Source organism: Hylobates moloch, unplaced genomic scaffold, assembly GCF_009828535.3.
Source record: "Hylobates moloch isolate HMO894 unplaced genomic scaffold, HMol_V3 SCAFFOLD_5, whole genome shotgun sequence".
In the NCBI taxonomy this organism is placed as follows: Eukaryota; Metazoa; Chordata; class Mammalia; order Primates; family Hylobatidae; genus Hylobates; species Hylobates moloch.
Window position 1 is genome coordinate 43,365,885 of NW_026652280.1, and position 14,099 is coordinate 43,379,983.

Below are 14,099 nucleotides of genomic sequence, written 5' to 3' on the forward strand. Positions count from 1 at the left end.
TACTGTCTGAAGATTTCATTAGAAACACGGAGCTGAGGTCTGTCTGACATGGAGCCCAGCACCATTTTGCCAGCCCTTGGTGTCATTTATTTGTGTTACTCTGTGGACCAACAGAGTCTGACATCAAGCAGACACCCACGAACATCTGTGAAAGGGAGGAAGGAGAGAAAGCTCCCAGAAAGGGTCACATCGTAAGCCCTCACTGGCTAACACTTGATAATCAGCTCACCAGGAATTAGCAGTGGCTGGGACTATGAACAGCAGGGGTCCCCGCCCTCCCTGCCCAGATGCATCCTGAGACTTGTCCCTGTCTCCTTTCCTCCTCCCATGCTCTCTACATAGGTGGCCTTTCAGTGACTCCCCTTCCATCCATCTCCTTTCTTCTTTGCCCCAATTCTCTTTCATCTTTTTTGTAATTATTTCTTCCTGTCTTTCCTCTTCCTGTCCTTTTCTGTCATGTTTCTATTACATGAAATGAAAATAATTTTTTATTCAGTTTGTGGTCATTGACAACAGCCCCTGCTCCCCAGTCAAGCCAATATATTAGCTTAGCCCCCAGGCCCACTGCTGCAGGTCACATCCCTCCAGGGGGCTATCTTCACCTACCCAGAGCCTTGGAGCCTGATCCTGACTCCCACATCCTATCTGTGCCTCACCTGTACCAGGTGCCCTTTACCTCCCTTTCACCGACTGAAACCCCACCCTCCTTCTCCACGAGGCTTTCCAGGCCATGCAGTCCACGTGGATTTTTCCCAAGTTGACATTTCTTTTTCTTTTTTTGGTTTTTTTTTTTTGTTTTTTTTTTTTGAGATGGAGTCTCACTCTTGTTGCCCAGGCTGGAGTACAGTGGCACGATCTCCGCTCACTGCAACCTCCACCTCCCAGGTTCAAGCAATTCTCCCACCTCAGCCTCCTGAGTAACGGGAATTATGGGCACCCACCACCATGCCCAGCTAATTTTTGTACTTTTTAGTAGAGATGGGGTTTCGCCATGTTGGCCAGGCTGGTCTCAAACTCCTGACCTCAGGTGATCTGCCCACCTCAACCTCCCGAAGTGGTGGGATTACAGGTATAAGCCACTGCACCCGGCCCCAAGTTGACATTTCTATAGCCCCACAGGCCTATGTCACACTTTGACATGAGTCATATGCTGCCTTCAGTTGTTACTTCACTTTGCATTATGTTTATGCCTTACTTCCCCAGCCCATCATCATAATAAAGGAGATCATTTTCACATTTCTGGGATCAGTAGCATTGATAGAAATAAAGCTTCTCGCATAGACAACCTCTACTCCCCAGCCTGTGTAAAACTAAGCACCAACTTGTTCCATTTAATGTCATGTCAACTCAGCTTACATTTTTCTCTGACTATGTTCACTCTGCACACTTCTTTGGGTGTCAACACACATCCTTCAGGCTTATCTCTGACAGATGGAGACAGGGAGTTGGGCCCGAACAACAGAAGCCATGTGCTGAGTTCATTTTTTCACTCTGTGAGGGGTGGTTACCGTGCATTGGTCATGAACCAACTGATTTTCATTTTCTCACCTTTGAGATGGAGGCCCAAATGCCCCACTTGCCCTCTTTCAGGGTTGTGTGAGGATCAACCAGGCTAACCTATGTCCCAGTGCCTGGTAAACTGCACAGACATGCTGTGGTTCTAGTACTGGCGTATTCTGTAATGAATCACTGTCCACAAAAATGCACTCAGTTCTGGGAACAAAAAACCACTCGTATCCTTGACTATTGTTCTGGACAGGACTGCCCAACAGCTCTCCTTTCCCTGCTCCCAGGCACATGGTGCCGCTGAGCTTGGATGGAGGAGCCGCAGGAAGACTGGATAACCTCTCCCACTTCCGGGCACTGGCAGCTCAGACGCTCCCAGACTGCCGGTGTCTGGTGACTCACGGAAGCTGTGGTCAGGAGCCTGCCTGAGTCCTCCTGCAGCCTGAAGCTATGATCTGATACGGGAAGGAGTAACAGATCCCTCGAAGGTGGGCGCCATCACCTGAAATAAAATCTCCTACCCAGAGCCTCCACGGTTGGCAAAAGGCAGAATCTCTGTGTGTGGGAAGAAGGGCAGTTGGACTCTGCAGCCATCACTCCTTTCTCCCCAGGTCTACCTTCCTCTTGGAATTTCCCACTAATCAGAGCTGCTGCAACCACTGTGGCCACACTTGCCTCAGGGACCCTCCCCCTCACACAAGCTCACAATGCTCTTCCCCTCCGCTCAGCATGGGCAGGAACGGAAAACAAGGCTTAGGAACAGTACAAGTGAGAGCACCCAGCTCACGAGCTGGTACTTCCCCATCGTGAACTGCAGGCCTTAAGTCTGGCCTGGTCTCCCTCCATAAGAGAAGACCCCAATACCCACCCCACCCACGAGAGCCCCCAGGCATGTCCACACCATCCAAGACAGGCTGCCTTCTCTTGCCAACATGGGGCTTCCTTGCAAGCTGTACTTTCCTGTTGGAGGATCTAGCATGAACTCAGTAGGGAGAAGGCCAGAAACAAGTTTTTGATACATTGAAGAGTCGGTTCTACCACACTCACCTACAGTGTGGGGGAGGAGTTGTAACATCCACAAATCATGGCGACAGATTAGGGATCTGAAGGCTAAGGCTCCACCCTACAGACACTTTCCTATTGCTGCAATCATCATGTATATTAACATATATTGCACTTTTTCCATTTAACATTCTTGCAAATATTCAAAAAAAATTTGTTGGGGCTTACTATATAACAGACCCTGTCCTAGGAACTCTGAAATGAAAGGTAAGTTAATGTGCTTCCTGCTACTGGGGCTTTACATCTGGTGGAGGGACGCAGCCACAGGATGAAGTGAGACCCACAGTGTTCTGGGTCCAAAGGTGCTCAGTGCACAGCCTGGGTGTGTCTGGGGGATGGCCAGGAAAGCCTAGAATGAGTTTTGTTCTTCAAAATGGGTAGAGACAATGGGATACCTACACGTAATTTATTCGCGGTTTTAACAATCATCTCTGAATCCCACCTGGTGGTATTCTGAGTTCAAGTGTCAGTCTTGGAGGTGATACCAGCTGCACAAAGAAAGGAAGAAGTCAGGTTGGAGCTGGGCTTCATAACTTGGCCTGGCTCTTCACCTGCCCCAAATGGATTTAGAGACCATCTTTCCAGCTACCTCCAATGCTTAAAATGAGGGAAACTGCTCCTATCCAAGATGAAATCTTTATCCTTCAACTCAGCAACTAAACATTGAGAATTCATCTTAAGGAAGTAATCAAATATGAGAAAAAAGATTTATTTTTCTGCAAGTATGTATTACAGCACTATCTGTATTTTCCTTATTGGCAACTACCTAAACCTCCAATAGTTCAATCATTCATGCATTCATTTAACGAATATGTATTAAGTACTAAGCATGGACAAATTTAACATTCAAGAAGAAAGAGCACTTTCCCTCATGGAACCTGGGAACAATGGTTACATGGATCATGGTACTTACATAGACTGGATTACCAAACTGTCACTAAAGATGATATGCTCCAAGAATATTTAATGACTTGGGAAAGTATTCAGATATTATTATGAATAGATGTTAAAATTCTGGCAAGACACGAAAGTGTTAAGAGTGGTTCCCTTTGGGTGGTGAGAAAAGTGATTTTTATTTCTTCAATGTGCTTTTCTGTAGTCTCCGAATGTATCCATGTGTTCATTCTATGACGGGCTCTTTGTTGTATAAGGGAGAAATCCTTGTTTGTTAGTCTTTCCTTCCCTGAGTCTAGCTTTGTCAGTAGTAACCTCTCTCTAGCAAAGTCATCCTGAGTCCACATACACAGTTTAAGTGGACAGCTGCATGGAACTACAGTGTGAAGATGCTTTAGAGTACAAGACACATGCACATCAATAAACACATACTGATCTGAGTAATAAAAACAGTCCATATTACACAGCTTTCTCATGGACATAAAACAGCTCTTTACTTCTGCCACCACAGGGGAAGGTAACAGGTATGGCACTTCCAGCAGCCCCCTGTAGACACTATCTGCAGGTTGTAGGTCACAGATCACTCCGTGACCAAACCCTGGGGTCATGGTTCTTGTGGCTTATCCACCCTATTTCCATCCTCTTGGGCACAACCAATTAATTTTCAAGGGCCATGTCCATCCCCATCTGTGGGGATATGAGGACCCATCTCTCCAAGTACAAATTAGGGAGAAATGGACTTCTAAAAAATAAAGCTCAGGCCAGGAGCAGTGGCTTATGCCTGTAATCCCAGCACTTTGGGAGGCCGAGGTGGGCAGATCACGAGGTCAGGAGATTGAGACCAGCCTGGCCAACATGGTGAAACCCCATCTCTACTAAAAATACAAAAATTAGTCAGGCATGGTGGCGCATGCCTGTAATCCCAGCTACTTAGGAGGCTGAGGCAGGGGAACCGCTTGAACCTGGAAAGTGGAGGCTGCAGTGAACCGAGACTGTGCCACTGCACGCCAGCCTGGGCGACAGAGCAAGACTCCGTCTCAGAAAAATAAAAAATAAAGCTCAAAAATGGGAAAGGCTACACTCGAAGGCCGGAGGGCAACTGGTCACTATGATACATGAAGAAGTCAGGAGGTGCTCCTAGCAGAGGCTTTACACAAGGGACTTCTGCAGGGAGATGGCTGGGATGAGCAGACTATTCTTCCTCCCTTCTAACTCTAAATCACGGTTATCCTCTCACTCAGTAACTACTTACTGTACACTCACTACGTGCCAGACACTGTTCTAGGCTCTTGGGCTGCACCAGTAAACAAAACAGATTTAAAAAAACAAAAACAAAACAAAAAACTCTGCCCTCATGGAGAAGTGGACCAACTACTCAAGGACTTTGGAGTTTGCCCTGAATGGCAAGAGGGTTAAGGGAGGTTTGGAGCAGAGAAGTGATATGACCTGACTCTCATTTTTTAAATGTCTCTTTCCTCTTTGGCTGGTCACACAAGTTGGTTGCCTAGCCTGCTGGTCTATGTTAAGATCACGGAATGGAACATATCTGGTTCTAACTTTTCCTCTCTTTCCATTAATGGCTATGTTCTAAGGCAAGCAGGAAGCCTCCACCCCACCAGACATCATCAAGACCTACTGTAAACTATAGTAAGACAGTGCAATGTCAGCACACAAACCCCTAGACAGACAACGGAGCCCAGAGCCCAGAAACACACTCGAGGCTGTGGGAGTGAGGCACCTCCGAGGGGCCACTGTAGACTGTGCTCCGAGCCCTCCACACTCCCCACCACTTGGACACTGCAAATGTCCCCTCTGTTGGCTGCTCTCCCAGGGGCTCCAGTGACCATGCCCTTCCAGCTGCAAGCACATATGTCATGAAATCAGAGGACCACAGCCACTAAGACTCCCAGAAATAAGTTTCCTCCTTATTGTTCAGAAGGGTTAAATGCTAGGTTTCTAGGGTGTAGCACCCTTAACAATATTTCATTTTGCTTTCATTTAATCACACTACAGACATAGGAGGGGGACAGTATTCTATCAACCACTTGTCTCAACCCCAGTGTCACCACGTGCTCATTTTCATTGACTCTGGGAGGGTTGAAGAAGGTGATCTCAAATCATAAATAAAAGCAAACAATTGTTAAAGTGATATAAAATGCAACTGGTATAAACTTCTTTAGTCAAAATTGTGGTCAATGATTGGCTGCAGGCTGTGTGTGGCTCTGGTTTAGCCAGAGGGACGCTCCTCCTCGTTCTCTCCCCCAAGGACCACCCCACTACTCAGAGTCTCCAGCCAGTCAGTGTCCAGTCATGCAAGCTGGTAGTGTTTGCCCATCAATTCATTTGCTATACACCGCAAGCCACTCTTTGGCTCTGATCAAGCAGTCAGAAGATGCCTTGGTTATCTTCTATTCTGAGAACTTAAAAAAATCTTGGGCTTGTCCCACACACTCTGGTTACAGATCTGGCATTTCATTCTCTGCTATAAAAATCAGTGCATGATGAGGCATCTCAGCACCAAAGGAGTTTCCTTCTCGGTTTTCTCTTCTTCAAGAATGTTAAAGATATTCAATGAGAAACTAATTTGTTTCATTTTTGCCAAGTCTAGGAATACCTTTCTATATTGAACTGCAAGTTGTTTAACATTTTCCCTTTTTTTGAGTCGATCAAAAATTTTAAGATTTTCTTTTCTAACATTAAACTCTAAACACTTTTCCTTGGAGTCTAACATTTTAATATCCAGATTACAAAACTAACTGGTGAAGAGGAGTTGGATGTTTCCAGTTTGTAAATAGATACAATGTAGATTCCATTTGTTACTATGTGTGTCTAAAAACAGAGAAACTTCTGGGTATGTATTTTTGCTGATTGGTGGTAATTTTTTTTTTTTTCAAAAAATAATTGATCTTCCTCACTCCTTAGCAGTTAATTCATAAATAAGTTTATCTGCCCATAGAAAATCAATGTTGACTGTAATTATAAGGGTGCCAAGGTATACAATCAACTTACATTTTCATGTACATTACAGCATCACTGCCATTCACTGTAAACTGAGAACCTCTTCTGAGGCATACTGAAGGCGGAGGCAGAGCTGCTTTACTGGGAACTGGACAACACCCCAGTGTGGCTATGCAGGCATGTCATGGGCATCAACAGCCTTGGGAAACTGAGTGCCTTTATATATTGGTATCATTTATTATAGCCTTAGCAACTTCACAGTTTAGTGATAAAAATTTAGGAGCATATACTGAAACCACAGGTATAATATCTCTACCTTAGCATTTCGCTTACTAAGCTAATAGTTTATGTAACTGACAATTGTTTACTTCATCGTGGGAATTGATTGAGCCTAGAAAGACACCCTGAACATAAAAAGACAGATGCCCTACACTTGTTTTTCTAAGATTCTAAGGAGAACACAACAATCAGGGTGGGAAGCAAAGTATCAGTGGAGGTATGAAAAAAAAATCCACTGATGGTTAGCCATCTCAGCCATAGAAAACACACTCAGATCATACAGTAACACTTAATGAAAGAGCTCTGATCCCAAGGGGACTATTGGAACTGTAACCTAATTTTTTTAGCTCTTTTATTAAAATATTTCAGTATATGCACAAGTATAGAAAGTAGTATCATGACCCCTCCCCACATACCTATAATCCAACTTTAACTCACAGTCTATCCTGTTCCATCCATATATTGACTCACCTACTTGTCTCTTATCTGGAATTGTTCTGAAGCCAATTCTAGACATCATATAATTTCAGTATGTATCTCTGAAAGCCATAAACTGTTATTTAAACCTAACCACAATACTATTATCACACTTTAAAATTAATAAGTTTAATATTAAATATCACTGCTCAAATGTTCAAGTGATCTCAAATATTTATTTTATAATGTATTTGAATCAGCATTCAATCACAGCCACATATTACCTTTGGTTGATGTATCTCTTCAGTCTCTTTTCATCTAAGGTTTCCTTCCATCTTTTTCTTTCTTTTGCAATTTATTTGTTGGAGAAACTGTAATTTCTCACAATCTGGATTGTGCTGATTGTCAAAGCTTAACATTAACTTTAACTTAATTTTCCCCATTCTTTATAACTTAGTTCAGAACAAAGCTCAGAAACAGTCCCCCAGATCCCCCTTCACCCCCAAAAATCTTCTGATTGTCTCTCTAATGGAGCAGATGCTGACAAACCCAAGACTCTGAAAATGGCCAGCAGAGGAGGACCCAGTTATGCCTCTAAGCCAGCCACAGGCAACAGCAGTGTCATTGAGAGATGAGGTGTGGAGGTTGCCTGGAGCAGGTGATTGCTGTCCTCTGAAGACAGAAAAGTTCCCAAGTGTTCAAAAGTATCATCTTCAGAGAGAGATAAAATATGGAGAGAAAAGAAGGGTGGGGGAGGGCTGTTCCTGAGTTGGCCTCAGCATGTTAATCAGTTTTAAAGTCGACACTATTAAGAACTAACATTTCAGAGTCCAGAGCAGGAAGGCAATGGCAGTCCTGTTGTTTTCCAGAGGGACTCAGGTTGGACTCCGAGGACAAAACGCACAGACACAGAGCATCAACCCTGGGAGGACTTGCCAGAGCACAACCACTTAAATCACGGCACTGTGACAGGCAGCCGCATGCAAGGGCAATGCAGCCAACCCTACCCCACCCCCACCTGCACAGAGAGCATGGGTTTGCTGATTTTCTAATAATGGGACACAGTTAACAACAGGATTTGGAGGAAAAAAAAAAAGATGACCTTAAATCTTAGCTCCATCACTTAAACGCAGTATAGCCTTAGGCAACCTGCTTAACCTCCTGTGCCTCAGTTTCCCCATCTGTTAATTGGGGATTCCTCATCTGCCTGCCTGCTAGAGTTGTTGTGAGGATAAATAATGCTACACATGGAGACCTACAGTGCAGCCTCCAGCATAAGTTCATGACATAGTAGCCCCTTCCTTCCCAAAGATTGATGCCAGTCTATTCCAACCCAGATCCTTGCAAGGGGCCATGACAGCACCTGCTGGATGTCTGGCTAGGTTACCGATATGGTCTGTGGCCATGCATGAAACAAAGCCAACTGACCCATGAAGGGTTCAATCCCATGATCCTGATCTCAATAGCGAGGCTCCAACCAACTGAGCTAATTACAGTGGAGTCAGATTTGACTCTGCTTACGTGGAGACACTCTTAGCTGTTCATACAACATTCTTAAAACAGTGTTGTCCTAAGATACTATGACACAACACACTTGCCAAGTTTACTAATGATCTCATCTTTTAAAAATCTTAATGTAATGTAGCAAACAGATGTGTCCCTTAAGAGGATTAAGGTGGAAATTCATTAGTGCAATAATACCAGTGGATTTGTGTTCTAAAACTAACATCAATCAATCAACTTAGTGCACATTCTATCTTAGCACTACTGAGCTTCGAGGGAAACACCAGAGAACTGAACAGCCAGGTCTTCTCCCTCAGGGAAGTTATCTGAGAACAGGGCAGACAGTGAGAACCCCCATGTACTGAAAGCCTGACCTAAATCACCTGTAATCCATGCTGTTCAGACTGCAGTGTGCACAAAAATAACCAGGGCATCTTGGTGAAACGCATGTTGTGATTCAGCAGATCGGGGGGGAGGGGCGGTGGCAGCACCTGAGAGTGTGCATTTCTAATACAGCTCAGGTGATACACAGCTCACACTTGGAGTAGCTAGATTCTAATCCTCACTGCAATCAGCTGCTTACAGATGGGATAGCTGAGGCAGCAAGGCAACCACAGAGACAAGGGCAGTGAGAAAGGAATGAACACAGTACACTCAAGGCTAATCCAATGAGAGGATGCACGCTGAAATACGGACAGGCTGCCTAGAAGGAGAACATTCAGGACACAAAAGTGGAGTCCTTAACAGCTTAGACCTGCTGTCACATGCCAACTCGGAACTTCTCACTTGTGTGACCAGGTGACTTCCTTCCAATCTTGGTCTCTCCTTCTATGAGTTGCAACAGTATCAGTACCTGGCCCTGGAATGGCCATGGGCTTGGTAAGCTGATGTCCCTCTAGGATGGTTCTCAGCTCAGGCAAATGGCTAGGACATGACAGCTATTATAACTCCACTCTGTCCAGCTCACTAGGCAACAAAACATTTCCTGAATTAAATCATTAAGTAATAATTGTCATTTTAACATGTACATTAAAAAAGTCATCACTTTTTTGTAAAAATATTCTACAGTTCCAGTGTTGTCTATCAAAGTGAAAAAAGAATCCTTACATCACTAAATGCCAGTAGCATAAATCAATCCAAACACATTTTAAGCTTTAAAAGGTCTATGATTCTATGAATGCTACTGCAGAGGTTTTTCTAAATTAGAACTCCTATAATTACCATTTTTCTTTTAAAATATTAAGCCAGAAATAAACATCTACTTTTGCAGCATTTGAAAACAAAAACTAAATGTCTTGCTTAGCCCAATCTAGAACATATAACCATCAAAATGAACATCTCCCCAATGAGAATATGGCACCTGATTTGAACTTTTTGTTAGAAAACTAATGTTTATTAAATCATATTCCCTAGAACTACTATAAGCAGATGACGGTTTTTTAAAATAATGTATCAGTTTAAGAAATAAAAAATGATAAAGCATAATAAGCACAATCTCTTATTTTTGCATAAGATGACAATTTTATTCAATGAACAACTTCAACTTCTAATGGAGTCAGCAGACATGAACTAAATTACTACATCATTAGGTTAAGAAAAGATGTCCACACTCAAGTTTCAGCCAGGAAAGGCCTGACAGGTTGTCCAGTTCAAAGGTTGCCAGCACAGGAGAATCCCTAGGAGAGCTTTAAAAATTAGGACCCTCTGAGGGGGTCTTCTCAGCGCTGCCTACACAGGTACACTTACTTTAAGAAGATTCACCCAACTGCACACTTACACCCTGTACACTTTTTTGTATATGTGACCTACTTCAGTCAAAAGTTTACTCCCAGCCAGGCACGGTGGCTCACACCGGTAATCCCACAACTTTGAGAGGCCGAGGTGGGCAGATCACTTTGAGCTCAGGAGTTTAAGACCAGCCTGGGTAACGTGGTGAAACCCAACGTCTACAAAAAATACAAAAATTAGCAAGGTGTGGTGGTGCATGCTTATAGTCCCAGCAACCCAGGAGGCTGAGGTGGGAGGGATCACCTGAGCCCAGGGAGGTCAAGGTTGCAGTGAGCTGTGATCACACCACTGCACTCCAGCCTAGGTGTCAAGAGTGAGACCCTGTCTCACACACACACACACACACACACACACACACACACACACACACAAAGTTGACTCCCTCAGGGACTTGAATGTGCAGGAGAGCTGAGGGCACTCTGAGTGTCTGTCTGTCCCACGCTCATGCTTCTACCCTCTTTGTACCACTGAGAATGCACTCCCTGCACAGAACTCCACTTCTTGTCAATACCAGGCTCTGTGGGACATGGAAGAAGCATGCCCTCTGGCCCAAAAAGCCTCACTGGTGGCAGGGTCCTGGGATGATAGCTCACCCAGGTCAACGGACCCCCCAATAGCTAATTCACAGCAGAATTGATAACTATATGTTCCCACTTCTGACTATGCACTCTGTCAGGCCAGCAATTCTGCCTCAAGGCTTTTAGTCATTTATAACATTCACCTGTCCCCAGGCCTAAAAGTGCTTGGCCCTTGAAGGTGACGGGGTGAACCCCTCCAGTTAATGGAACAGAAGCTCGGCAGGCATGGCTTCTGTCCACAACCATATACCTGGTTCCCAGAACAGAACAGCACTGACGCCCTGAGTCACAGAGGGCTGGTTTGAATCTCAGTTCCGCACTTCCAGCACAAAAAGTGGGTTATTTAGTCACTCTTCCTCACTTTCCTCATCTCTAAAATAGGGACAATCAAAGTCGCTACTTTATGGAGCTGTGTAGTATGAAAGGAAACCATGCATTCAGAGCCTGGGTGGGGCATACACTACATGCCAAGTGCTTGAAACTCCAGCTGTTTCTATCACAGGTGGATCATCCAATTTTAAGATTCTCTGATGGAAATTAATATCATCTTAACAATATGAATGTATACCTAAGCACATAAATGCCCTGACTTCTGCTTTACAGAACCCTTATCAATAAAGTCGGTTGCTCACTCTGCTGTAGATGGGAAAAACAACGACAGACATCTAAATATACTGCAGGGGTCTTTGGGCAAAAGATTCTGAGACTGAGGCTGGCTGGCCCCCAAAACAAAGGTCAAGGGTCTCTGTAGAACCTCTTCTGGTTCTGTTCATTCCACAAGGGACACCTTAGAAAGTTCTGCCAGCCAGTGCAACCGCTCTGCTGGGGCTTCTAGTTGGGGGTGAGGAGGGGGTCAGTGGAGGAGCATCAGGATTTTCTCCTACCAGACCAGGAGCAAGACTGTGGGGCTGTTCCATGGAAACATGAAAACATACTGCAGCTCCCAGCTTGAAAGGTCAACCCATGTATATAAGGTTTGAAATCCAAGGAAACCACTTCAAGGTCACAGGGCCACAATTATGAGCCTTTGGTGGTTTCAACAAAAGATCACTGTAATCAGAGACCATAGTGGCCTGAATAATCATGATGTAGAAGAAGCTCTTTGAAAACTTTTCACTGAATCAACTAATTGAGAAGAACCAAATAATTTACAAAAGTGATTCTGATCAGCTGAATCCAGAATACATCACTCTGGATGATGATGACCCTCTGTCTCCCAATCAAATGTGCTTTTGTGGCCAGAGAGGTTTCCACGACTGTATCCGTCCTGAACCAACCAGGAGAGAATGAGATGGAAATGCCCCATTCCTTATTCCTGAAAACGTTACTAATTAAGTAGAGGAGGAAAGTACTGATACACTAATAGAGAGGAAACTACCCTGCTAAAGTCCACCAGTTTCCTCACACAAGCAACCTCCTCCTCTACTTGCAAAGCAGGTCAACATCATACTGAAATCCGAGGATTTTTTTTTTTTAATCAATTTTGTTCTTTTGGGCATCGACGCTTATCTCTTCCAAATATGTATCAATGTCGACCCTCAAGAAATAAATCATCTCCAAGCTTTGATATGAATCCTAGGCAGAAAACATACTGGGAAGGTAATTTTGCAAGCTGCATTCAATCTGTTTAATTGAGAGTAAGGGTTTTCCTAGGTAACAAAATGATTAGCTTTCAATACCCAGCTCTTTGCAACAAATGCTTTGCAAGAGGCCTATCCTCCTGCAAAAGGTTTTATTTAAATAAAAATAAATAAATAAAAATAAAAAAACAACCTCTCTAACGGGTAGACTGAGAAGCCATTCTTCCCAGGGGACACTCATTTCGGGCTGCCAAGCTGAGGCTTTGTGAGCGCGCTGCTCCTCTGCGCCCCCGCCCCTCCTCCCACAGCAACTGCTCCTCCGAGGTTCCCAAGGCCACCTGCTTCTCAGAAGAAAAGGGGGATACCCTGAGCGCTATCGCAGTGCGCGGCCGGCGTCCTCGGCGGCGCCCCCGGGAAAAGGAGGAGGCGGTGTCGCCGGGAAGCGTGCTTTGTCGCGAGGGTCGCGTGGCCGCCCGCAGCAGCCCCAGAGGCCTGAGAGAGGTTTTGTCCCGGCCGTCGCTCAGAGCTCTCCTCCAAGGGACCTGAGTCTCGCGGCGCCCCGCTTCTTCCCGCGCCCCGCTTGGTGCCCGCCCGAGTGCCGAGGCCGACTGCCCGCGTCCGAGACCCACCCCGCCCACCTGGCCGAGCTAACGGCGCGGCTCCGGGGAGCCTTCTCCATCCCGCCTCGGACCGGCTCGGCACCTGCTCTGCCACGCCCGCCCCCGGCTCTGGCTGTTCCTTCCCGCCCGCCCCGGAGGGTCCTGCGCCAACCAGCGGGTGCCTCGAGCCCCTCTGTCTAACGGGGAGGGGGCTTTGCCCTCGAGCGATGGTCCCCCGGGGCCGCGCCCAGCCCAGCCCAGGAGGCCCGCGAAGCCCCGGGCCCCACCCCGGCGCGCACCGCGGCAGGGGGCTGAGTCCAGGGGCCCCAGCCCACCCCACCGGGGCGTACCTTGTGCGGCGCCCGCAGCAGCCGATGGACGCCAGCCAGCTGGGTGCCGAGCGCGAGGTCCTCGCGGAACGTGAACAGCGGCGGCCGGCTGGGCTCGGGGAAGTTGGTGCTGTTGAAAGGGTCCGTGTCGTCCAAGAACTGCACCCGGCAAGCCAGCGTGGCCATGATGCATCCCTGCCGCGGGGGCGCGGGCCCCGGGGTTAGCGGGGCCGCGGGCCGGGACGCCCGGGTAGCTGAGCGCAGGGGAGGCCGCAGCCGCCGCTCGCTGGCTCGCGGGCTCGCAGGCTCCGGCGCGCCCGGCTGCAGCCCGGGCTCCGGCCGCGGGGGGCGGGGCGGGGGCGGGGCCGGTGGGCCCCCTCCTTCCCCTCTCCCTCCGGCTCCTCCCCTCCTCCGGGTCCCCTACCCCCGGCCGGGCTGCCCCGACCGACCGGACCGCAGCCGGGAAAGTGCAAAGGAGACGGCTCGCGCGGCATCCGCAGCCCTGCGTCAAAGGCCGGCGGCGGAGGCGGGGCGGGGAGACCCGGTGGCCAGACTGCTGCACGTGCGCCCCGCGGCCCCGGGCCGAGCTGCACCCCTCGGAGCCTG

At 47.0% G+C, this 14,099-nt stretch overlaps 1 protein-coding gene across 4 annotated transcripts in view; it reads right to left on the reverse strand.

The window, feature by feature from the left end:
- FHOD3 (formin homology 2 domain containing 3) overlaps positions 1-13,802 on the reverse strand; it is a 499,838-nt gene extending 486,036 nt beyond the window's left edge. For 2 of the 4 annotated variants that reach the window (XM_032152492.2, XM_032152490.2), the window contains exon 1: positions 13,515-13,802. In XM_032152492.2, the coding sequence (XP_032008383.1) occupies positions 13,515-13,679 (165 nt within the window). In that variant the 5' untranslated portion in view covers positions 13,680-13,802. The remainder of the gene's footprint in view (positions 1-13,514) is intronic. The other 2 variants (XM_032152489.2, XM_058438431.1) reach the window with 1 other exon arrangement.
- Between the last annotated feature and the right edge of the window lie 297 nt (positions 13,803-14,099).